The following is a 23,302-nucleotide window of genomic DNA, read 5'->3' as shown; positions in this document are numbered from 1 at the left end:
GTGGCTTTGTAATGAAGCATTGAGAAGTATACTATGCAGATATTTTAAGGTGATAATTGAAAATGGATTAGAATTAAGTTAGGTTCCAGAATTTAATTTGGAATTAGTTTCCCAATGACTAGAAGAAAACAATTTTAAGCATTCAAGGAAAAAATATTCTTCTCAATGGGAAAGTATTATGAATTCTAATTCTAGTTCTTTTTAAAATGGAAAGTTACAATAAGCAAAAACAGGAAATAAGGCTTTGGTTATGTTCAATGAGTTCTATCATTTTTTAAAAAAATATTTATTTATTAATTTGAAAGGCAGAGTTACAGAAAGAGAGGGAGAATCAGAGAGAGAGAAATATCTTCTTTCTTCTGATTCACTCCCCCAAATGGCCACAACAGCCCTGCAGGGCTGTTACAGGTCAAAGCCAGGAGTCAGGAACTCCATCTGGGTCTTCCAGGAGAATGGCGAGGGCTCAAGCACTTTCCCAAGCACATTAGCAATGAGCTGGATTGGAAGCTGAGCAGCCAGGACTTCAACCACCACTCATAAGGGATACCAGCACTGCAGTCCATGGCTTAACCTGTTACACCACAATCCTGGCCCCCAGGTATTCTATTATTTTTAAAGTAACTATGACAGATATGAAAATATTTGGTTTCTAAAAAAAACTGTTGTAAAATATATGCAACATAAAAATTTCCAGGGAGCCAGTGCTGTGGAACAGTGGATTAAGCTGTCGCCTGCAGTGCTGGCATCCCATATGGCTTGCTGGTTCATGTCCCAGTTGCTCCATTTCCAATCTGGCTCCCTGCTAATATGCCTTGTAATGCAGTGGAAGATGGTTCAAGTCCTTGGGCCCCTGGACCCACGTGGAAGACAGGGATGAAGCTCTTAGCTCCTGGCTTTGGCCTGGCTCAGCCCTGGCCATTGCGGCCATTTGGGGGAGCTAACCAACAGATGGAAGATCTCTCTCTTTCTCTCTCTCTTTCTCCTCTCTCTATAACTCTGCCTTTCAAACAAACAAATCTTTTAAAAAATTTTCTATTTTAACTATTTTTAAGTTTATGATGTTGTTGCATCAAGTACATTTATATTGTGGTGCAATTATCAGCATCATTTATCTCCAGAACTTTTTCCCCAACTGAAACTGTAGAATTGAACACTACCTCCCCATTCCTTCCTCCCCAACACACCCATTGGCAATCTCCACTTTACTTTCTGAATTTATTATTTGACTACTCTAGGTACCTTATATAAGTAGAATCATCTGATATTTGCCCTTTTATGATTAGCTTCCCTTAACAAAATGCCCCCTAGGTTCATCCACATTAGAGCTTATGTCAGAAGTTCCTTTTTTTTAAGGCTAACTTGTATTCCATTGTATGCATACTCCACATTTTATTTAACCATTCATCTGTTAACGGATTCATTTCTATTTAAGTCACCGTTTTCACTTCTTTTGGATATATACCCAAAATAAAATTGTTGGATTCTTTGTTAATTCCATTTTTTAATCTTTATTATAGGTTTTTGAAAGACAGAGACAGATCTTCCATCTGCGGGTTCACTCTCCAAATGCCCTCAATAGCCAGGATGGGGCCAGGCTGAAGTCAGGAGCTTTGAACTCAATCTGAAACTCCCACATAGGTAGTGGAGACCCAAGTTCTTAGCCGTGACCTGCAGTCTCCCAAGGTGCACACTAGCAGGATGTTGGAATCAGAAGCAAAGCCAGGACTCAAATCTACAGAGTCCACTACAGAAAGCAGGCAAACCACAAGTGTCTTAACTGCTATACCACATGCTTAATAGTTTGAGAAATCCATACCATCTTCCACAGCAGCTATACCGTTTTATGTTCTACTGCCAATGCACAAGGGTTCCGGTTTCTCCAATCCTTAAAGACTTTATTTATGAGGCTGGCACCATGGCTCACTTGGTTAATCCTCTGCCTGCGGCGTCAGCATCCCGTCTGAGCGCTGTGTTCTAGTCCTGGTTTCTCCTCTTCCAGTCCAGTTCTCTGCTATGGCCCAGGAAGGCAGTGGAGGATGGACCAAGTGCTTGGGCCCCTGCACCCGCATGGGAGACTAGGAGGAAGCATCTGGTTCCTGGCTTCGGATTGGCGCAGTGCACCGGCCATGGCGGCCATTTGGGGGGTGAACCAACGGAAGGAAGACCTTTCTCTCTCTCTCTCTTTCTCTCTCTCTCTCTCTCTAACTCTGTCAAATTAAAAAAAAAAGACTTTATTTATTTATCTGAAAGGCAGTTACAGAAAGAGAGAGGGAGAGACAAGAGAGGAAGATCATCCATATACTAGTTTACTATGCAAATGGCCACATCAGCCAAGGGCCCGGCCAAGCCATAGTCAGGATCCAGGAATTCCATCAGGGTCTCCCAGAAGGGTGGCAGGGGCCCAACCACTTGGACCATCCTCCAGTGCTTTCTCAGGCACACTAGCAGGGAGCTGGATCAGAAGCAGAGCAGCCAGATCTCCAACTGGCGCTCACATGAGACGCTGGTGCTGTGGATGGTAGCTTAACCTGCTGCACCATAGTACCAGCCCCATTATTTTGTTTTTAAATATATAATATCCACACCAATGGGTGTGAAGTTGGTTAAAAATATTTAATGAATGGCATCTCCCTTTTTCTAATTTCCGTCTCCCAAAGAAGAAGAAATGGATAAGCACATCTTCTCAGACTACAGACAAAATCAGCACCCAAAGAGCACACAGATTCAGGCACACATGGACCATGTTCATATAGGACTTCCAGAGAACTGTTAAAAAATAGTTTGGCTAATACAATCTTTTCTCCCTCTTTATGCATGTTCCTCTCTTCCCTACCATACTTATTTCTTTATGTAAGTAAAACAGAAAAAGAAGGAAAAAAAAACTAGCATCTAATTAAACGATGCAATCAACTGTAAAAAGAAAACAGAGTCAGCTCTACTAAATACAAGAACAAAACCATTAACTGGCAACAGCAGCCATAACGGTCACATTAGACAATAATCTGAGAAGGTCCAAACTCTACTATTTGTTCCCAGGTATGCACAATAGGAATAATAATCCTTTCCATTTATTTAATAACCAATACATTAAAACATGTCTCTATATAAGGAGGAAAGCAGGTCAAGAATTCACATTCCTAAATTCACAATTTAGGAAAGTAAGGCTCACAGAAGTTCAGTGACATGGCTGAAGTTGTATAGCTAAGAAATAGTAGATTATGGCTGGCGCCACAGCTCAATAGGCTAATCCTCTACCTGCAGCGCCGGCACACTGGGTTCTAGTCCCGGTCGGGGCGCCAGATTCTGTCCCGGTTGCCCCTCTTCCAGGCCAGCTCTCTGCTGTGGCCCAGGAGTGCAGTGGAGGATGGCCCAAGTGCTTGGGCCCTGCACCCGCATGAGAGACCAGGAGTAAGCGCCTGGCTCCTGGCTTCGGATCAGTGCGGTGTGCCGGCTGCAGTGCGTCGGCCGCAGCGGCCATTGGGGGGTGAACCAATGGTAAAGGAAGACCTTTCTCTGTCTCTCTCTCTCACTGTCCACTCTGCCTGTCAAAAAATGAAAAACAAACAAACAAATAAATAAATAAATAGATTATGATTTTAGGCTTCTTTACTGAGTCTAAAACTTACATCCCTACATTTTGATGACCCTCTGAGATACTCATCCTTTTCTAATAGCTTTCCATTGATTCAAGTCAAGGTTTCTAAATCTTATAGCCTGAAGGGGTTTCAGAATTTCCCTATTCGGGTGCTTAATATGCAAGTACTTGCACATTGTTACCATATTGTTCCATGCCTAGAGATCCCAAGCCAGTATTAAAGCAAATTAGCCAGGGAACCAAAAAGAAATTTAACAAACCCAAGCTTTCTTCTGTTTTCTCTGAAGGGATATTTGTATCTGAGGCTGCCGGGCACTTTTACTGCAATGGGAACACTTAGATTATATGATGTTATTTATACATGGGCAAACTAAAAGGGGAGAACTGAGATATGACAAATGGTCCCAAATCCTCTACTGAGAAAAAAGAAACTAATTTGGAATAAAATATAGTCCAGAGAAAATGTGTCCAATTAAGTGAACCTATCTGGATGACTTTGTCTTTTCTCAACTTGTCACAAAAATTGTTAAATATTTATTGATAGGTATTATGCTGAGTGCAGCTAATTGGTTCACCTAATCTTTTCCCAGATTCATTAAGATAGGTATTACTATTACATCTGTTTTAGCTCAGAAAAATTACAGTATTTGCCCAACTTAATAGAGATAAAAGTATGTGATAGAACCAAAATTCCCCCACAGGTCCGTCTGGTTCAGAGCTCTTTACTGCTAAGCCCAGCACTAGCAGAACGCAGCGGGAAATGACAATCTGGTAGACAAGTGAAATCAGCAGGCTCTTTATCACAGGTGCAGAAGTATGCTATACATAAACCTCAAAGATTGCTCAGCTATTATCCAACCTCAAAAGTGAAACAGCCGGCCGGCGCCGCGGCTCACTAGGCTAATCCTCCGCCTAGCGGCGCCGGCACACCGGGTTCTAGTCCCGGTCGGGGCACCGGATTCTGTCCCGGTTGCCCCTCTTCCAGGCCAGCTCTCTGCTGTGGCCAGGGAGTGCAGTGGAGGATGGCCCAGGTGCTTGGGCCCTGCACCCCATGGGAGACCAGGAAAAGCACCTGGCTCCTGGCTCCTGCCATCGGATCAGCGCGGTGCGCCGGCCGCAGCGCGCCGGCCGCGGCAGCCATTGGAGGGTGAACCAACGGCAAAGGAAGACCTTTCTCTCTGTCTCTCTCTCTCACTGTCCACTCTGCCTGTCAAAAAAAAAAAAAAAAAAAAAAAAAAGTGAAACAGCCAAGGAAGTTTTGATCTCAAAGAAGGCAGGTAGTTTATGTCATAAAACAATGGAACACAACTCTCTCATACCTAAAGGCGAAATCCACTTTCACCTTATCACAGCATCAATCATATCTCATTTGAACATCTACTCTATCCGTTCTAGGATGGCAATATTCACTTTCGCTACCAAATCTGGCTTTGTCAGATTTTCAATTCTACTCTTAGAATGGAACCTTAAATTCTTTTTAGCAATCATGGGTAATAGTAAATACACACAAGTTTAACAAGTAGTCATCATGGACAACACACACTGGATGGTGGTTTTGTGTGCTGTTTGGAGAATGGGTGTTTACCACACAGCAGTGGATTTCATAAATTCCAGGGCCAGGCATGTTTCTAGTGGCAGCACTCAGCTAATATGAGAAGATGTAGGATTAGGTAACCAATAAGGAGGATGTCAGCCAAGTTGCCACCCAGAAATGACTTAGCACAGCAGCTGCTATCCCAAAATGCTAACAAGCCAGTCTCCCTAAGAGTGGGACACTCTCAGCCGTGGGCCACCAGCAGCATTTTCTCACTTTACTTTGCTCCAGATTGGGAGCTACATATTCTGTGAGGATTTTCCCCCTTGCCTGCCTTTTCTGTTCAAAAGAGTCTTTCTCCAAAAATTGAACTTAAAATTGATATTTGTGATCAGGAAGGAACAGTAGTACCTTATCATACAGGCGTATAAAGGGTCTTCAAAATTTCATGGGAAATGCATACAATGAAAAAATGCTGGATGAAAAACAATTTTGCAAAAAAATAAATTTATCTTTTAATTTCATGACGAATTCTTGTATGTCCCAGTTAATCTGTGCAAATAGTAGGCAGCCTTCTTTAAAAAAAAAAATATTATTTAGGGGCCAGTGCTGTGGCACAGTAGGTTAATCCTCCAATTGCAGCGCTGGCATCCCATATGGTCACTGGTTCTAGTCCCGGCTGCTCCTCTTCTGACTCAGCTCTCTGCTCTGGCCTGGTAAAGCAGTAGAGGATGGCCCAAGTACCCGTGTGGGAGAAGCTCCTGGCTCCTGGCTTCGGACTGGCCCAGCTCCAGTGGTTTTGGCCATTTGAAGAGTGAACCAGCGGATGGATGACCTTTCTCTCTGTCTCTCCCTCTCTCTGCCTATAACTCTACCTCTCAAATAAATAAATAAAATCTTTTAAAACAATCTCAATTTATAAAAGTATCTAGTCTCAGGACTGGCATTGTGCAGCAGGCTAAGCCTCAGCTCGCAACAACAGCATCCTATGTCAGAGTCCCAGCTAGTCCATTGACAACCCTGCTAATGCTCCTAGGAAGGCAGTGGAAGACAGCCCAAGTGCCACCGTGTGGGAGACCAGGATGGAGTTCCTGGCTCCTGGTTTTGGCCTGGCCCAGATATGCCCATTTTGTCCATTTCAAGAGTGAACCAGCAGATGGAAGATCTCTCTGTCTCTCTCTTTTCTGTGTACGTGGTGTGTGTGTGTATTTGTGCCTTTCAAATAAATAAATATATTTTTTAAAGTAGCCAGTCTCAATGAACCAATTTTTATTTATAACTTAATTCTACTTTATTAATCCATGGTTAGTATGATTCTTAAGATTGCTGCTTTCAGTCCTCTGAACAGCTTAAAGGGGAGAAGTCCTAAACTCCTTTTTCAATTACTTGTTTTAAACTTGGTATTCTTAAATTTTTATATAACTCTCCAGTTCTTATAACTTCTCTGATACAGAAAAATCCTTTCAGCTTCCTTTACAATTAAAGATTATATATTTCTTTTAGTCCCTACTTCAATCAACCACCTGAAGAATGACTTGTCACCTGAAAAGATAAAAATAGCACCATCTCCCATTCTCTTATCCCAGGGTCTCTATATATCCATTCCTCCAAACCATCATGATGAAATGCTTGATTGTCTCTCACCAAAACAGTAATTTTTCACTGTTAAGTACAAATATCTCAACAAAATCTGCAGTAGCAGCAATATGTAAAACAGTGACAATTACCATGCACAATAAACTCATAACATATTTCATAAGCACTGATTTCTTTAAAAGAATAATGAATACAGCACTCAGATTATTGCAGATGCTAACTCAGGTGTGATTTAATGTTTTTGTTTTATTTGTTTTTAAAGATGTATCCTTCCAACACTAAAGAAAAATCAGGCTGGGTTTGGTAATAGACTAGAGTTCTAAACTCTCGTCGAAACCATCTGATTTACGTGCGATGCTAGGCATACTACCCTCAATGTCTCTTTACCAACACTGCTGCTAATCAATCTTCCTGATCTTGTGGAGTCAAGATGGGAATAAATATATGCTTGTAGCAATATATGAGTGAGATTATAAAGAATCAAGCTCCTACACTTTTAAATATCATCATAACTGTTACTATTAATAGGAATATAACTATTATCCCCTCCTAGAAGCATGATGCTATTAAGTCTGCAAAGTGCTTTGATCTTCATGATTGCTATTCACTCAACAAGTGATTCTCAATGCCTATGGCATTATTCTAATGCCAGATCTCCAGAGGCTGGAACAGGCTCAGAGAGGGTAGGCAACTTATCTAGGCCCCCTGGTCTTCCAGGGCTCCTGATTCAGTGGTTCCTAATCCTTTGTCCTTCCATCAAAATGGAACTGCCTGGTGTCTACCAACCCTTCATCGCTATGAAATATGGTGGACTAATTTCAGCTGCTATTAATGATCGATAATGGTTTTATATAATCTGCTTCCCAAATAATAAGATATTGAACTAAATCTGTAGTGCTTTTCAAATAAAATATAAAGCAATAGCTGCCTGACTAACCAACCTGCTCACACCTAAAACTAGGCAGAGACAGGGCTGTATCCACCACCTGTATGGGACTCAGTAGCAATACTGGAGCCTAGCAAAGGGGTTGTCACTTCTGCATGTGACGATGTGCATGACCCACTCCCCAATGCACCCATCCTGTGCAGCAACTACAATCTCATTATTCACACTGTTCCAGAGGAGAAATGGTGCCTTTTCACACCCTACTCAGAGTTTCTTCAGTTTCCTGAAGACTGTTCCCTTAACTAGTACACAGTAGAAGATGCAACCAAGTGATTCAAGGAGTCACTTGACTTAAACTAAATGAAATTATTGCCTTCAAATTATCTAAGAAATTGCTTCTTCCTGCTGCTTGCTTTGGAGACAGCTAATGTGAAAACTCACTCCCTCTGCACAGCAAACAAATTCATCCTGTATTTCTGCCCTGAGGCAAACACTGCCACTCATCTTCCATCTCCCGCAGTTTCCAACCCTGACTTGGTAACACCCTAGTAGACCCCTGGTAGCTCCAATGACATTCACTATTCAGCCATGTAAAAGATGAAAGGCAAGTCCACACGGATTTCAGGAAAATTCAGATTAAAACATGGACATTCAGGAGAGATTTGAAATAGGGCTAAATCCCCTAGATTTTACTACCTGTATTATTTACCAAATCCTCATTTGGGTTTCATAGACACCAGCGCATCCTCTGATCCAAGATGTTATCTGGCAGCCTCCGAATTTCCCAAGCCTTTTCTTGAGGGGCAGGGCACTCAGAGGATGCGATAATATCTATAGAGTCCTCTGCTATGAATAGCTGGAGATTTAGAATCTCTGATAAAGTCAAAGGCAACCAGTCCCATGTCACTGATTGCCCAGAGACTAAGAGGACCAAGGAAATCAGTATGGTGGTGGCCAGTTAGGAAGCTAAATCCTTGTAACCCACAGCCTAATGTCCTCTCACTGCGGTCCTATCTCATGTCACCCTCAGACCTGCACACCAGTCCAGATAGCCACCCAACCAGGGCAGGTGCTTTTCCTGCCCCACCCTAGTCCAGCGTCTTCATTCTAAGGTGTCTTAAAAACTTATCTGCATTTCAGGCATGGAAAGCCAAGACACTGTGGCAAAAAGTGTTCCACATTAAGGATGTCTAGGAGTGAGACCCCAGTGGAAAGAAGTGGCCATGAAAGGATGTACTTATTTCTAAAGGGAGGATAGAACTTCCAATTTGCTTATGGTCTTGTCTAAATACTGATGGAGTTTGTGGATTCAAAAGGCTTTCATAGCCTTGACAGTTCATGTCAAGAACTGATGTCATACGTAAGGGTGTTAATTGTTAAATTAACAACAGGAGTCACTGTGCACGAACTCCCCATGCAGGACCTCTGTCCTCAATGAGTTGTATTATGAGAGTTAACTGTAAAACTAGTTCTCAAACAGTTTTTTGTTTGTTTGTATTTGTGTGTGTAACTGTGTGTGCAAATTGTTGCAACCTTTACTTGGTATAGAATTGGTCTTCCGTGTACAAAGTTAACTGAAAATGAATCTTAATGGAGCGAGAGGAGGAGGAAGGGTGGGAGTGTGGGTGAGAGGGCAGGTATGGTGGGAAGAATAACTATATTCCTAAAGTTGTACTTAGGAAATTTGTATTCCTTACAAAATTCATTAATTAATTAATTTTTAAAAAAAGCTTATCTGTCTGGTCACCTTCAACAACAAACATGAATCTCTCCAGGAACAGAAATGTCCTCGACCCCTGGCCTTTTCCCATGGCATTGTCCTCTGCCTCCCTGAAGCCAGAGCTAGAAGGGGCCTTTCTAGCAGCGTATGTGGCCTGGAAGCCACCTGCATGAGTCACCTCTGCCACTAGCTTAAAAATGCACATATCCAAGCTTTCAGTTACTACGTCAGACTCTCCGGGATTGGATGGAATCCAATTTAAACCAGCTCCCAAGGTGACTGCTGCACACAGTTCCACACCAGCCTTGGAAATGTTTCCATTTGAGCCAGCCCCCCTACAGAGAAGGGAAGCAGAAAACATGCATAGAGAGGTGAAGTGAGCTTGACCAAGGTCACATCATGTAAAGGTGACCAGACCTGGACTCCACCTCTCTCGCAGACCTGCACAGCATCAGCTAGGAGAGGCCTGGAATGGCCACGGGCGAGCCAGCCGGCCCCAGTCCTAGCTCCAGCCCCAGCCACAGCCCCAGTCCCTGGCCCTGCCCTCAGCGACCCTCCAGGCACTCACCCTCCTGTAGATGTCTTCCCGGCTGGCCTCATACTTCTGTTGCATGCGCTCCTCCAGGAAGTAGATGCGCAGCTTCAGGCTGAAGTTCTCCTTCTTCAGGTCATTGAGGTGCTGGGACAGAGTGCGATATCCATTAGACATGGTGGGCGACCCATAGGGAGCAGCATGCCCGAGAGGGCCTCACCCCAGGAACATGGTGCTGCTGCACCGCGGCATGAAGCGAGCCAGCTGGGACGCGCGGAGGCTGCGGGACCGGGACCGCGAGCGAGGCCGGGGCTACGGCGACATGGCCCCAGCCGCTGGCGCGCTCTCCGGGTCTTGGGACGGGGCTCTCTGGGTGCTGCAGCACAGCGCACTTTCCTTTTTTACCTCGGGGAGATATTTGCGGAATCCCTGACAGAGGAACATGCTGTGTGAATTCAGACACAAGTGGTGTAACCTGACTCCAAGCTGGGACTAGGCTGCCACCCTCCTGGAGCCTCCCAGGCACAACTGTAGGCAGTTAACAGCTTCTTGGGAGAGAGAGGATTGACCCCCCCCAGAAGCTTCCAGGAAACGGGGATGGGGAATAATTCAGGGTGGCAGTGGGGTTGCAAATACAAGAAAGAAATAGGGGTGGGGGAGAGGGAGGGGAGCAGTTAAGCTCCTGGTGACTGATTTGGACAAAAAACCCAAAGCCCTATGGCCAGAAGAAATAAGGTTGCTATGGAGAAGAGCACGTGTGCACAAAATGGCCCACAATATGGTGACTGCGGTGAAATATCCCCTTTCCGTCTACAGAGCTATTCACTCCTGGAATCTGATTTCCTTTGAAGATCCAGAGCTCCTCTCTCACTAGTTCCTTCCCAGGTTTCCTCCTTGTGCTTTATTAACACCTCCTCCCAGTTACATTATTATTAGCTTTTATCACCACGTTCCGCCCCCACATTCATCATGGCCACTCCCAAAAACAGAGGAATCTTCTGGCTCAGTGGAATCATTGCAAATTCTGTTTACTGGTTACACAAACACACAGCGACAGGTCAAGGGCTCCTTCCTCCATGGAAGGGGGATGGGGAGGAGAGAATGTGGGAGGACCCAAGAGGAGCCATCGCCAGGAGCCCTGAGATTTCAGCCAGTCACTGGGTTTTAACTCTGGCACCTGCCAAGTGCAGCCAGGCACTCAACACCAGATCCTGCTCCTAAAGCAATTTAAGATCCTTGAGTGACAGCTGAAACATTAGCAGGAAGTAGTATTATTTATACCACATCACAGGGACATGGAAGGTGGCTGGGAGACAACACCAAAGCACAGATACCAAACAGGGTTCTTGATTGAGGGTAATACTAGATTGGAAAAAAAAAAAAAGATAAAAGTTCATAATTAATTTAAGCACTCACTCCCTCTCCAACCTACCTGCTTTCATTCTTCATGTCCTTCTCAAACCTTCATAATAATCCTACTCCTAATCTCCTGAGGACCCACCAGGTGGTATATTTGAGCATGGAAGACACAAAAATGAAGATAGCCCCAACCCAAAGAGCTGGGCAGCCATTCACCGATCAATTTATGTTAAGTTACACATCTTGGGGCCGGCGCTGTGATGTAGTGGGTAAAGCCACTGCCTGCAGTGCCAGCATCCCATATGGGCACCAGTTTGAGACCCAGCTGCTCTACTTCCGATCCAGCTCTCTGCTATGGCCTGGAAAAGCAGTAGAAGATGGCCCAAGTCCTTGGGTCCCTGCACCTGTGTGGGAGACCCAGAGGAAGCTCCTGACTCCTGGTTTGGATCAGCACAGCTCTGGCCATTGCGGCCAATTGGGGAGTGAACCGTGGATGGAAGACCTCTCTCTCTCTCTCTCTCTCTCTCTCTCTCTCTGCCTCTGCCTCTCTCTAACTCTGCCTTTCAAATAAATAAATCTTAAAAAAAAAAAAAAAGATACATACCTTACACTATAACCCTCCAAACCTATGTTTTTCAAACTTTTCCACTTTTAATCTGCAATCCAGTACACACACAGTGTCACGTAAATGTATGAGAATTTGTTACCATCATTACGTGCAATGTTCTGTGACATTTCTCTGGGTGTGACCTTCTAAATTGACTTCATGACCCACTAATAAGTTTTAACCTGCAGTGTGAAGACTAGTTTTACTTCATTTAACTATGTTCATTAAATCTTAGAATAAATGACTCTTATTCAGTCTTAGCTAGGGACCATGAGGAAAAGATAAAAGTCTAAATTAAAACTTCAAAAATCTTTTTCTGGCCCCAGTGATGTTACTAAATAGCTGTGTGATCTTGGAGGTGTGCTTTTCTCGAAGCCTAATTGTCCTCATTTATAAAAATGAAATGGCTAGAAATGGGTGATTTGTAAGGCCTTTTTCTGGTCTAAATTTTTAGAGGGAAAATCTAGTTATTATCACTTCTCTCTTGCACAGGGGGGAGCCAGCCTGCCAGTCCTCGATTAGTGTTCAATCATACTTTGGCAGTCTACTTGGATTTCTTTTTCATCATGTAAGTTAACTTAATAAAAGTTTTATGAGAAATACAACTGCCTAAGGATGTAAAGTATTCTTATCCAGCCTAAATCTTTTTGCACATTTATGTCTATTTCCTTTCAGGCCCTGATACCTTGTTCTGCTCCTACCCCTTTGGCCTCTTTTTTAGTTTTTCTGGTTACTCCTTGAAATGAGTATTTAAATGGTAGTAAGCCCTCAGCCTTCTACATTTTTTCTTTTCACACTTTCTTCCTTAAAGATTTTACGAACTTTTAGACATGTAACTTTTCCCTCTCAAACAACCCCCCAAATCTGATCAAATCATCTCACACAAGACCTAGCCCTATGTAGCCAACTCCTTGCTACATAGCTCAATTTGAATGTCCCATTCTCCCAATAAGCTTCACAGCAAAGATTCTTTGATTGACCTTTATCATTTCTACCAGAATCACTCTGGCCATTCATTCTCTGCAGTACAGCCACAGTCAAGTTCTCAAAACTTGCATCTTGTTCCATCACCTTTCTTTCTTTTTTTTTTTTTTAAGATTTATTTGTTTATTTATTTAAAAGGCAGAGTTACAGAGAGGCAGAGGCAGAGAGAAAGAGACAAGTCTTCCACCCACTGGTTTACTCCCCAAATGGCAGCAATGGCCAGAGCTGGGCCAGTCCAAAGCCAAGAGCCAGGAGCTTCTTCCAGGTCTCCCATGTGGGTGTAGGGGCCCAGGCACTTGAGCCATCCTTCACTGCTTTCCCAGTCCATCGCAGAGAGGCAAACTGGAAGTGGAGCAGCCAGCACTCAAACTGGCACCCATATGGGATGCCGGCACTAGCAGGTGACGGCTTTACCTGCTACACCACAGCGCCAGCACCCCCATCACCTCTCTTTCTTAAAACACTTCACAGCCAGCTCATCACTCTTGGAACAAAGGGAAAACCCTGTCACATTGCTTCAAGAGATGCTGCCCTCGATTCTCCCCCAAGTCTGAGATGGGATTCTAGCCAAGCAAAACTTTCCTAGCTATCCCAGCCAGCAAAGAATATTTCCTTTCTGAACTCCTAAGGCAAAAGTTTACATTTAGCAAGTATGCATATGCTACTCTTTGATACTATTTTTGTTAACCTGGAGAGTTCTTTCCACCTTTTAGAGTTATCTGACTGTTCCTGGACTTGGTCTCTCCAAAGGAAAGGGTCAATGATTATGGCTTCCCCGGCAGTCTCAGGAGCCCTCCCCAGTGAGGTCCATCACACTGTGCTGTCACATCCTGGTCACATCACCTCCGGCAGACTAGAGGGTTTTGAGCCTGGAAAGGCATATTTTGTGTCTGTATTTTTGTGGCCTAGAATTTCAGAAGCATCTCCTAAATATTTGTAGGGTTAATAGATACATATTCCACAAATATTATATTTTGCTGATTTCCTTAGCTATTTATGGGCTAGTTTGCCTGTATAGTTCTTATAACTTGATAGGTTTTAATAGTTTCAAAGAAACTAGATTTGCTAGGGTGGTGATTTTTAGAATAGAGGTGTTTTGTTCACTTAAATTTCTAATCTTGTTAGGCCTGCTCTGACCTCTTCCCTGAATTCCACTTGATTTCCAACTTCCTAGTAGAACTATCCATGTGAATATAGACATTCATACTTGTGACACTGAAAACTGAACTTCTGCTCTTCCCCAGAAGAGCTCCTCCCTCACTGGATCCCATTTCAATTTGTAAAGTTCAAAATGTGCAGAATGAACTTTGAGTCATTTTTGACTTATTCTCATTCATACACAACATCTTACCTGTCTGCAATTTTAATTAATTCTGCTGTACACAAGGATACTTCAGGAAGTTCAGAGAATATGCACATTACCTTTTCTTTTTTTTTTTTTTTTTTTTTTTTGACAGGCAGAGTGGACAGTGAGAGAGAGAGACAGAGAGAAAGGTCTTCCTTTGCCGTTGGTTCACCCTCCAATGGCCGCCGCGGCCGGCGCACTGCAGCCGGCGCACCGCACTGATCTGATGGCAGGAGCCAGGTGCTTCTCCTGGTCTCCTATGGGGTGCAGGGCCCAAGCACTTGGGCCATCCTCCACTGCACTCCCTGACCACAGCAGAGAGCTGGCCTGGAAGAGGGGCAACCGGGACAGAATCCGGCGCCCCGACCGGGACTAGAACCCGGTGTGCCGGTGCCGCAAGGCGGAGGATTAGCCTAGTGAGCCGCGGCACCAGCCCACATTACCTTTTAATTCCATTTTCCGCAAAATTTCTGAAGAGCCTTCATAGGTATGTGTAAATACATGTGGGTACTTCAAAAAGCTCATGGAAAATGGAATTCAAAGCAAAACTTATTTTGATGTCAAAAAATTCTTGAAATCCATGCATATGAGGGTGTCTTAAAAACATTTATGAAAACGTGTATTATGAACAAACTAGGCACGGATTTAACTTTTTTGTGCCAAAATAAAGTTATCTTTACTTCCATTTTTCCACAAGCTTGTTGAAGTACCCTTTTATATATTCCACCTACCCCCACCACCACCACTAGTACCTGTACCGCTCTTGTCCAAGACACTACCCTCTCCCCTACTCATCTAAATAGCCCCTTTACCTGGTTGCCCCACTCCCAGCTTTGTTCCCCTACTGCCTATGTTTTGCACAAGCCACAGTGATCCTTGGAAAATATGTCAGAGTACTCCTGCACTAGAAAGCCCCAGTGGCTTCCTCTCGTCCAACCTAGAACAGGAGGTGCTATTGTTTCACCAGCCCAGAAGGCACAAGGCCCCAGGTGCCCTGGAGCCTCTCTCCTCACCACTCCTCTTACCTTTTGCTTTAAGCCATGTCTCTCCCATGCACACTCTGCCCCAGCCACACTGTTTCTCCTGCTCCCCTCAAAAACACAGGCACTCTCTGTCCTCAGAGCCTGTGACCCCTCTGCATGGTATGCTAGTTCCCTAGATAGCTGTGTGATTCTCTTCCTCCCTGTCTTTATCTTTAATCCAATGTCATCCTCTCAGTGAGGTGACACTAAAAACTATAACCCATTTCCAGCCTCATCCCAATACCCCAAATCTTCCTTCATTTTTTTTATTTCATGGCACTATCACTTTCAGAAATGTTATATTTACTGATTGTTTGTCTCTTCCCACAAGCATGTGAACACCACAAGAAAGCTGGGACTTGGGCCTGTTTGGTTCACCACTGTATTACCAGTGCCAAGACTGGTGCCTACATAGTAGACACTCAAATATCTGTTGGAAAAGAATGGATGAAAAGGGACCAGCACTGTGGCACAGCGAGTTAAACCACTGCCTATGATGCTGGCAACCCATAAGGGCACCAATCTGAGTCTGGATGCTCCACTTCCAATCCAGCTCCCTGCTAATGCACCTGGGAAACCAGCAGAGGATGCCCCAAGTGCTTGGGCAACTGCCACTCATGTGGGACAGCTCTCTCTCTCTCTCTCTGTGTCTCTCCCTCTCTCTGTAACTCTGCCTTTCAAATAAATAAATAAATAAATCTTTTTAAAAAATGGATGAAGACACTATTCTTGTTTATGTGATCCCTTTGGTTCTTAGTCCTATCATTACGATCAATTGTGAACAGAAATTGATCACTGGGACTAGTGAGATGGCATTGGTACATGCCACCTCGATGGGATTGAATTCGAATCCCCTGGTATGTTTCTAACTCTACCGTTTGAGGTAAGTCAGCAAATACTAGCTGACAGAATAAAAAAGGGAGAGAATGGTCCAACATGGGAAGTGAGATACACAGCAGACCCATAGAATGGCAAATGTCCTAATAGCACTCTGGCCTCATAATCAGCCCTTAAGGCATGCGGATCCGGCTGAAATGCCCATGAGAGTATTTCAGGCATGGAAAGCCAAGACACTCTGGGGGAAAAAAAAAACCTGAATGAAAGATCTCCGTGAGTGAGATCCCAGTGGAAAGAATGGGTCATCAAAGAAGGAGGTACCTTTCTCTGAAGGGAGGAGAGAACTTCCACTTTGACCATGGCCTTGTCTAAAAATGATCAGAGTCAGTGAACTCAGAGGGCTTCCATAGCCTTGGCAGCTCATGACAAGAGCCTAGGGTGATTACTGATGCCATAAACAAGAGTGTCAATTTGTTAAGTCAACAACAGGAGTCACTGTGTACTTACTCCTCATGTAGGATCTTTGTCCTTAGTGTGCTGTACATTGAGATTTAATGCTATAACTAGTACTCAAACAGTATTTTTCACTTTATGTTTCTGTGTGGGAGCAAACTGTTGAAATCTTTACTCAATGTATGCTAAACTGATCTTCTGTATATAAAGAGAATCGAAAATGAATCTTGATGTGAATGGAAGGGGAGAGGGAGTGAATAAGGGGAGGGTTGCGGGTTGGAGGGACGTTATGGGGGGGAAGCCATTGTAATCAATATTCTGTACTTTGGAAATTTATATTCATTAAATAAAAGTTAAAAAAAAGGAAAAAAAAATGGATGAACAATTAACCTGTAGACTTCTTTGACTTCACTCAATTAAATTCTAATAAAACTCAATCTGTATACAACATTATGTAGATGTGTTTGAGGATGAAGAACACTCCTAAGGAATTTCTTCCTAATAAAGAGGTCATTTTATAAGTAAAATAAACTATTCTAACAGATTAATGTTAATATCCAGTATAAAATATGAACTTGGGGGCCAGTGCTGTGGCACAGAGTGTTAAAGCCCTTGCCTGCAGCACTGGCATCCCATATAGGCACTGGTTCAAGTCCCAGCTGCTCCACTTCCAAACCAGCTCCCTGCTGGTGCACCTAGGAAAGCAGTGGAGGATGGCCCAAGGTCCCTGCACCCACATGGGAGACCTGGAAGAAGCTCCTGGATCCTGGCTTCAGATAGGCTCATCTCCAGCCCATTGCAGCCATTTGGGGGAGGGAAGGAGCAGATGGAAGACCTCTCTCTCTCTCTCTCTACCTCTCTAACTCTCTTTCAAATAAATAAAATAAATCTTTTTTTTTTTTTAAAATGGACTTTCCCCAAGAGTTCTGAACAAACAGGGAACAGCATATGATAGATTTCAATCAAAGGACTGTGTGAATGGTACAAATATAAAGCAACCACAGATACCATGAAGGAGAGGTTATCAGGGATGGTTCCACAAAGAACTGGCATGTTAGCTCCCCTTAAGGGATAACTATGGTTGGGGTGTGCTGGTGGCGGCAGGGGATGAAGCAATTCAGGCAGGTGAACACAAGCAAAGGTGCAGGGGGCCAGCCACACTGAAGCAAGAGGCACAGACTGTCTTGTAGTCAGAGCATGGAGGAGTGGGGAGAGAAAACGCGAAATAGGCAGCTCCCGAAAGTCGAGACTATATATGTTATATATCAGTTGAAAAAATTCAAATACTGAAAAGAAATTCAATAAATACATACCAATTACCAGAAAGAAAGAGAGAGAGAGAGAGAGAGAGAGAGAGAGGAAGGAAGAGAGGAAGGACGGAAGGACGGAAGGACGGAAGGAAGGAAGGAAGGAAGGAAGTCAGAGAGAGGAGACTTGAGTCCCCTCCTCCACCCTGGTTCTCAAACTGGGCAGAGGGTGAGGAGAAAGGCAATGGGGGTGGGTGGGGTGGAGGAAGGCCTGGGACTGCTAACCAGGAGGATAGTTTTGCTTCTTATTTATTGCTTCTGCTTTGTATTACCTGTTTTCTGTATCTCTGACAAATAAAAGTATATGCTGGGCTCCACTGGGAGCCCCAATCTAGTGGGACACTCAACCTACTATAGCAGAACTTGCAGAACTTGTCTGTGTGTGTGCACTCTGCATCGCTCAGGAGATTGAGCACTGCAAGTCCTTGAGCCAGGGACAGTGCTTCTGTTTTCATTCTTCCTTTGGTCCACAGAACATCTAAAATCTTTTCTCTCAGAATGTTTTTCCCCAAACATTAATGGCTCTCCCTTGCTTTTCCTCAATTTCTTCTTTCCAACTCTTCCTTAATGTAGGCCAGACTGGAAATAAGACTTTAATAATGACTCAATCAATGCCAACAATAGTAGGCGGATTACATCCCAGCTGTTGTGTGTCATGCCCCATTAACATAACCAACTGTCAAGTCAGCCTTTAAAAAAACTCCCTTGACGTTTGCTTAATCATAGTCAGACCCCCCAGTTAGCTCTCATAATGGAATCATCTGAAAACATATTAATCTCTCACCAATACTCCTAAATGTAAGGTTCCATTCCCCTAGAAATGATTAATCATCTCAATGGACACATTCCTTACAAATACAACAAAACTTCACATCTTACATTCTGCGAATTCGATACCTGTTATAATTTACATATTTACATTCTTTGAAAGTAAAAGGTGTTTTTAAACAAGTGGGTAAAGAAACAGAGGGGCAGGAGAATGCTTTTTTAAGTATGCCTTGACAATTTGATATTCCTTTACAAACAAGCAGTAAACATTACCACTATTACATGCACAGTTATCTAGGCAAGGTAGCACGGAACTGCAGAAATAGCAATAGCTTTCGAACCAAGAAGACCTAGGTAGAAATCTCAGTTCTGCTACTTTCTTTTCTTTTCTTTCCTTTTTTTTTTCTTGTTTATTTATTTATTCGAAAGGTAGAGTTACAAAGAAGAGAAGGCAAAGACAGAGAGAAAGAGAGAGAGAGGGAGAGAGAGAGAGAGAGATCTTCCATCTGCTGATTCACTCCTCAAATGGCTATAATGGCCTGGGCTGGGCCAGGCTGAACACAGGCACTAAGCTTCATCCATGTCTCCCACGTAGGCGGCAGGGACCCAGGCAATTACGTCATCTGCTGCTGCTTTCCCAGGCGTATTATCAGGGAGCTGGATCACAAGTGGAGCTGCTGGGACTTGAACAGGCACCCATATGAGATCCCGGTGCTGCAGGCAATGGCTTTTACCTGTATGCCACAGTGCCAGCATTTCTTATTTTTCTAGTTATATAATTTCAGGGAAATCACTTAATAATAGTAAAGTATAGGAAAGTAGCCAGGAGACAGATGCAGACAAGGCTACGAAGAGGGTACCTGTGATGCCAACTTTTGCTTTTTCATTCAAGGCAAATAAGAAGAAAATTTATTAACATTGAGATACCCCATCCATGGTCAAATATTTTACTATTCTTTATACCTTCCCATTGTTTGTGAAACATTCCATAATTTTTTAAGAAAAAGCCTATTTCAAAGGAAATGAATCTAAGAATTACAAGGAGGCAGCTCTCAATTAGATATAAGGATAAATTCTCTAGCAGAATTGCAAAGAATTTGCTGCCATCTTCCCTCCATACATTTATACATCAAATTTTTTGTGGGCACTTACGTTATGAGAGGGAGTGAATTTCCTGTCACCAAAAGGCCTTCACAGACACTAAAGAACACTAGTCATCGATATTATTAAAAGTCTTCACACATGAGCCAGGAGTTAGCTCTCAAAGACTTTTAAGATCTTTGGCCATCCAAAGATTCTAGGTGTGAAACCTGTTTTCTTTTAGAAACAATTCCACCAATGAGAGAGCTCCCACTCTCTGAAGAATCTCAGAATGCCCCCTCTCCCCGAGTCCCCCTACAGCCCTAAAGGTACTGAGAGTCTGCCTGCTCAGAGAACCTGCCTGCCTGTGTGGCAGGAAGAGATGAGTGAGTACAAAGGACAAAAGCAGTAATGATGACTTGGACTCAAAGGTGATCTCCAATAGCCTATTTAACCCAGAACTTTGCTCACTGTCATATTCTCAAAACAGCCCTATGGGAAGGGTTCACAAGTGCTTCCTGCTCTTCATCACCCTTCTGCATTGTGAAATACAACACAGAGGGGGCTGGCTCTGTGTTGTAGCACCACGGTAAAGCCGTTGCTTGCAGTGCCAGCATCCCATATGGGCTCCGGTTTGAGACCCAGATGCTCCACTTCCGATCCAGCTCTCTGCTATGGCCTGGGAAAGCAATGGAAGATGGCCCAAGTCCGTGGGCCCCTGCACCAGCATGGGAGACCCGAAAGAAGCTCCTGGCTTCAGATTGGCACAGCTCCAGCCACTGTGGCCAACTGGAGAGTGAACCACTGGATGGAAGACCTCTCTCTCTCTCTGCCTCTCCTCTCGCTGTGTAACTTTACTTTCAAAATAAATAAATCTTTAGAAAAAAAAATACAACACAGAAGCCCAATATATTTTGGAATGGAGGGTGGGGAAGACAGAGACAGGATATGTAAAGTTGGTTTGTGTCATAGACACATATTTTATTTATGATATATCCATGTGTTCGGCAGTCTTTATGCTGTCTGATAAAAATCTGAGATGCACAAATACGAAAGTCTAGTTCCTAGCTGTTTTGGATGATTTGTATTACAGAATTAAGCAAATACAATTATACTGCCTTTGCAACAACAATCACTTGCACAGAATTTGGTAACGCACAAAGCATTTCCTTATTCAGTTTTTCATCATGTCTTTCCCACAACCTTTGCATTGGAAAGGTGAGAGATTATTATCCCCTTTTTACTGCCTAGGAAAGACAGACATCAAGAGGTTAGCTGACTTTCTCATTTAGAAAGAAGAGGAGCACAGGCTACAACACCCAGCATTTGACGTCATGTTGTATACTCTCAGGGCGTTAACCAGGCAACTATACAACCTTGCAAAGCAGGGGTTCACTTGTGACTGACAAGGCACTTGCCCTTCACTGCAGCCCAGCTGCACATTTTCAAAAGTACCCTTCAGAGGCTGGTGCTGTTGTACAGCAGGTTAAGCTATTCCCTGCTAATATTTAAGTGCTGACTGCTCCACTTCAGATCCAGCTCCCTGCTAATGCACCTGGGAAAGCAGCAGAGGATGATGTCCCAAGTGTTTGGGCTTCTGTTACCCAATATAGGAGACCTGGATGGAGTTCCAGGCTCCTGGCTCTTGGCCTGGCCCAGCCTAGCCTTTGAGGGCATTTTGAGAGTAAATCAGCAGATAGAAACTCTCTCTCTCAAACAAATAAAAATATCTTTAAAGATTCAACTAAAATTAAAGTGAATTCATTTCAATTCAAGGCAAGTGGGTTAGAACCAATCATGTCTAAATGTTTGATATAATACTCCTACTTAATTAGGGGACCCTGATAGAAAGGCTAGATGAAGTATCCTAAAAGTCCTCAATACTAACCACTCATAGATTAGTGTGCTTTTCTATCCTCAGATAAAACAGATAGATACATAGGATTCATTCTGCATTTTGACACAAGAACAAGCATATCCATTAGGCTATCTGATGAATATGTAAAAATTTTGCACACCACATTCTTTTTTTTTTTTTTTTTTTTTTTTTTGACAGGCAGAGTGGACAGTGAGAGAGAGAGACAGAGAGAAAGGTCTTCCTTTACTATTGGTTCACCCCACAATGGCCGCTGCGGCCGGCACACCGCGCTGATCCAAAGCCAAGAGCCAGGTACTTATCCTGGTCTCCCATGGGGTGCAGGGCCCAAGCACCTGGGCCATCCTCCACTGCACTCCCGGGCCACAGCAGAGAGCTGGCCTGGAAGAGGGGCAACCGGGACAGAATCCGGCGCCCCGACCGGGACTAGAACCCGGTGTGCCGGCGCCGCAAGGCGGAGGATTAGCCTAGTGAGCCGCGGCACCGGCCTGCACACCACATTCTAACAAGGAAAACGCTTGTTCCTTGTTCTTCTACTCACTAACCCTTTCTCATCAACCTAGTGCCTCCAAAAGCTGACTGAATTCTATAAAGAAATGTCTTTCCTTTTTTCCTTTTGGCTTCTACAGCAAATATCTCTTCTGAAATGCTGTTTTTAAAATTTCAAAGTAACTTCTGAAGGCCCAGAGTCTTTTAGGTGCTAAAACAATAATGCAATTCGATTTCTTCCCATAAAACTCAGAGACTTACTGAAAGCCACCCTCTACGTAGCCTTTTCTTGAAATAACCGGCCTGATGACAAGACAGCTAACAACAGAGCTATTGCATCAGGTTGACGAGTAAACCCTATCTTAGGCAGCTTCATCATGTGAATAAAGGAGAGGGGTGCAGATGATGTTCCTGCTGCCTCCCCCACCATAGATACACACCCACATCACCCCCAATTCTGGAATAACAAGATGCTGCCATCATCATCACACTAGAGCACTGCGAACTATATAAAACCAAAACAAAACAAATAACAACTTCCCTGACCACCAAAAATAGATGGTCCGGCCAGAAACGCTCCTTCCAGAGATAGTTAAATGACCTGCAAGGCAGAGTGACAGTTGAGCTGCACTGGTGATGGGTGCTCCAAGGCTCCTAGGCTCCAACCTAGATTCAGTTGGATCCTATCAGTGCCAGCAAAACTTAGTACTTGTGCCTAATTGGTTCAACTCAGATTATTTGCTGAGTTTCTACAACTCATGAGGAAGATACTGTACCAAGTTATGGCCTCACATTTTCCTCTGGATTTTCAGCTATCCTTTGCCCACCCTACTCTAGGAGTTAAGAAAATTTTGAAGGTACAACTAAGATCTGCTCTAGCAGGAGAGGTAAGAGTTCACAGTGATACCATTAGTGGCTATGGCTGCAACAATAAAGGCTTAACCTGAAGTGCAGGGGAGACAGAACCAGCACAAATGCCAATCAACAGACATGAAAAAAGTTTTGCCTCTTGTTTCTGAACTCACTCTGCTCTCTCTGTTGCCTCCAGGACTTTGCATTTAGCATGGAATGTCACTCCTCTTCACTCTCCACCCAACTCTGACTTCAACCCTGATTCACCCTTAAGCATGTAATTTGCCGACTATCTGCTAAAGAAAACCTATCTGACCTTAAAACCTGAGTGCTTCCAAAGTACTATGCACCTACCCTGATTTTGGGCCTCACCACAGTAAATTGGGATCGTCTGTTTGACTATCTCCCTGACTAGATTTAGAACTCCTAAAGAACTAGAAGGATGGAAATCACTAACCTT

At 43.7% G+C, this 23,302-nt stretch overlaps 1 protein-coding gene across 32 annotated transcripts in view; it reads right to left on the bottom strand.

Annotated features, from left to right (window-relative positions):
• Positions 1–23,302, bottom strand: part of PDE4DIP (phosphodiesterase 4D interacting protein) — a 233,807-nt gene that overhangs the window by 131,628 nt on the left and 78,877 nt on the right. For 29 of the 32 annotated variants that reach the window (XR_011390489.1, XR_011390490.1, XR_011390488.1 and 26 more), the window contains exon 4: positions 9,900–10,010. Coding sequence is in view for 26 of the 32 variants with exons in the window: in XM_017345940.3 (XP_017201429.2) it covers positions 9,900–10,010 (111 nt within the window). In the remaining 6 variants the exon portion in view is untranslated. Of the gene's footprint in view, positions 1–9,899; positions 10,755–23,302 lie in introns of those variants that run through there. The other 3 variants (XR_011390492.1, XM_070077800.1, XM_070077799.1) reach the window with 1 other exon arrangement.

Source organism: Oryctolagus cuniculus, chromosome 7 (genome assembly GCF_964237555.1).
Source record: "Oryctolagus cuniculus chromosome 7, mOryCun1.1, whole genome shotgun sequence".
Taxonomy (NCBI): Eukaryota; Metazoa; Chordata; class Mammalia; order Lagomorpha; family Leporidae; genus Oryctolagus; species Oryctolagus cuniculus.
This window is presented reverse-complemented; position numbering and strand designations above follow the sequence as displayed.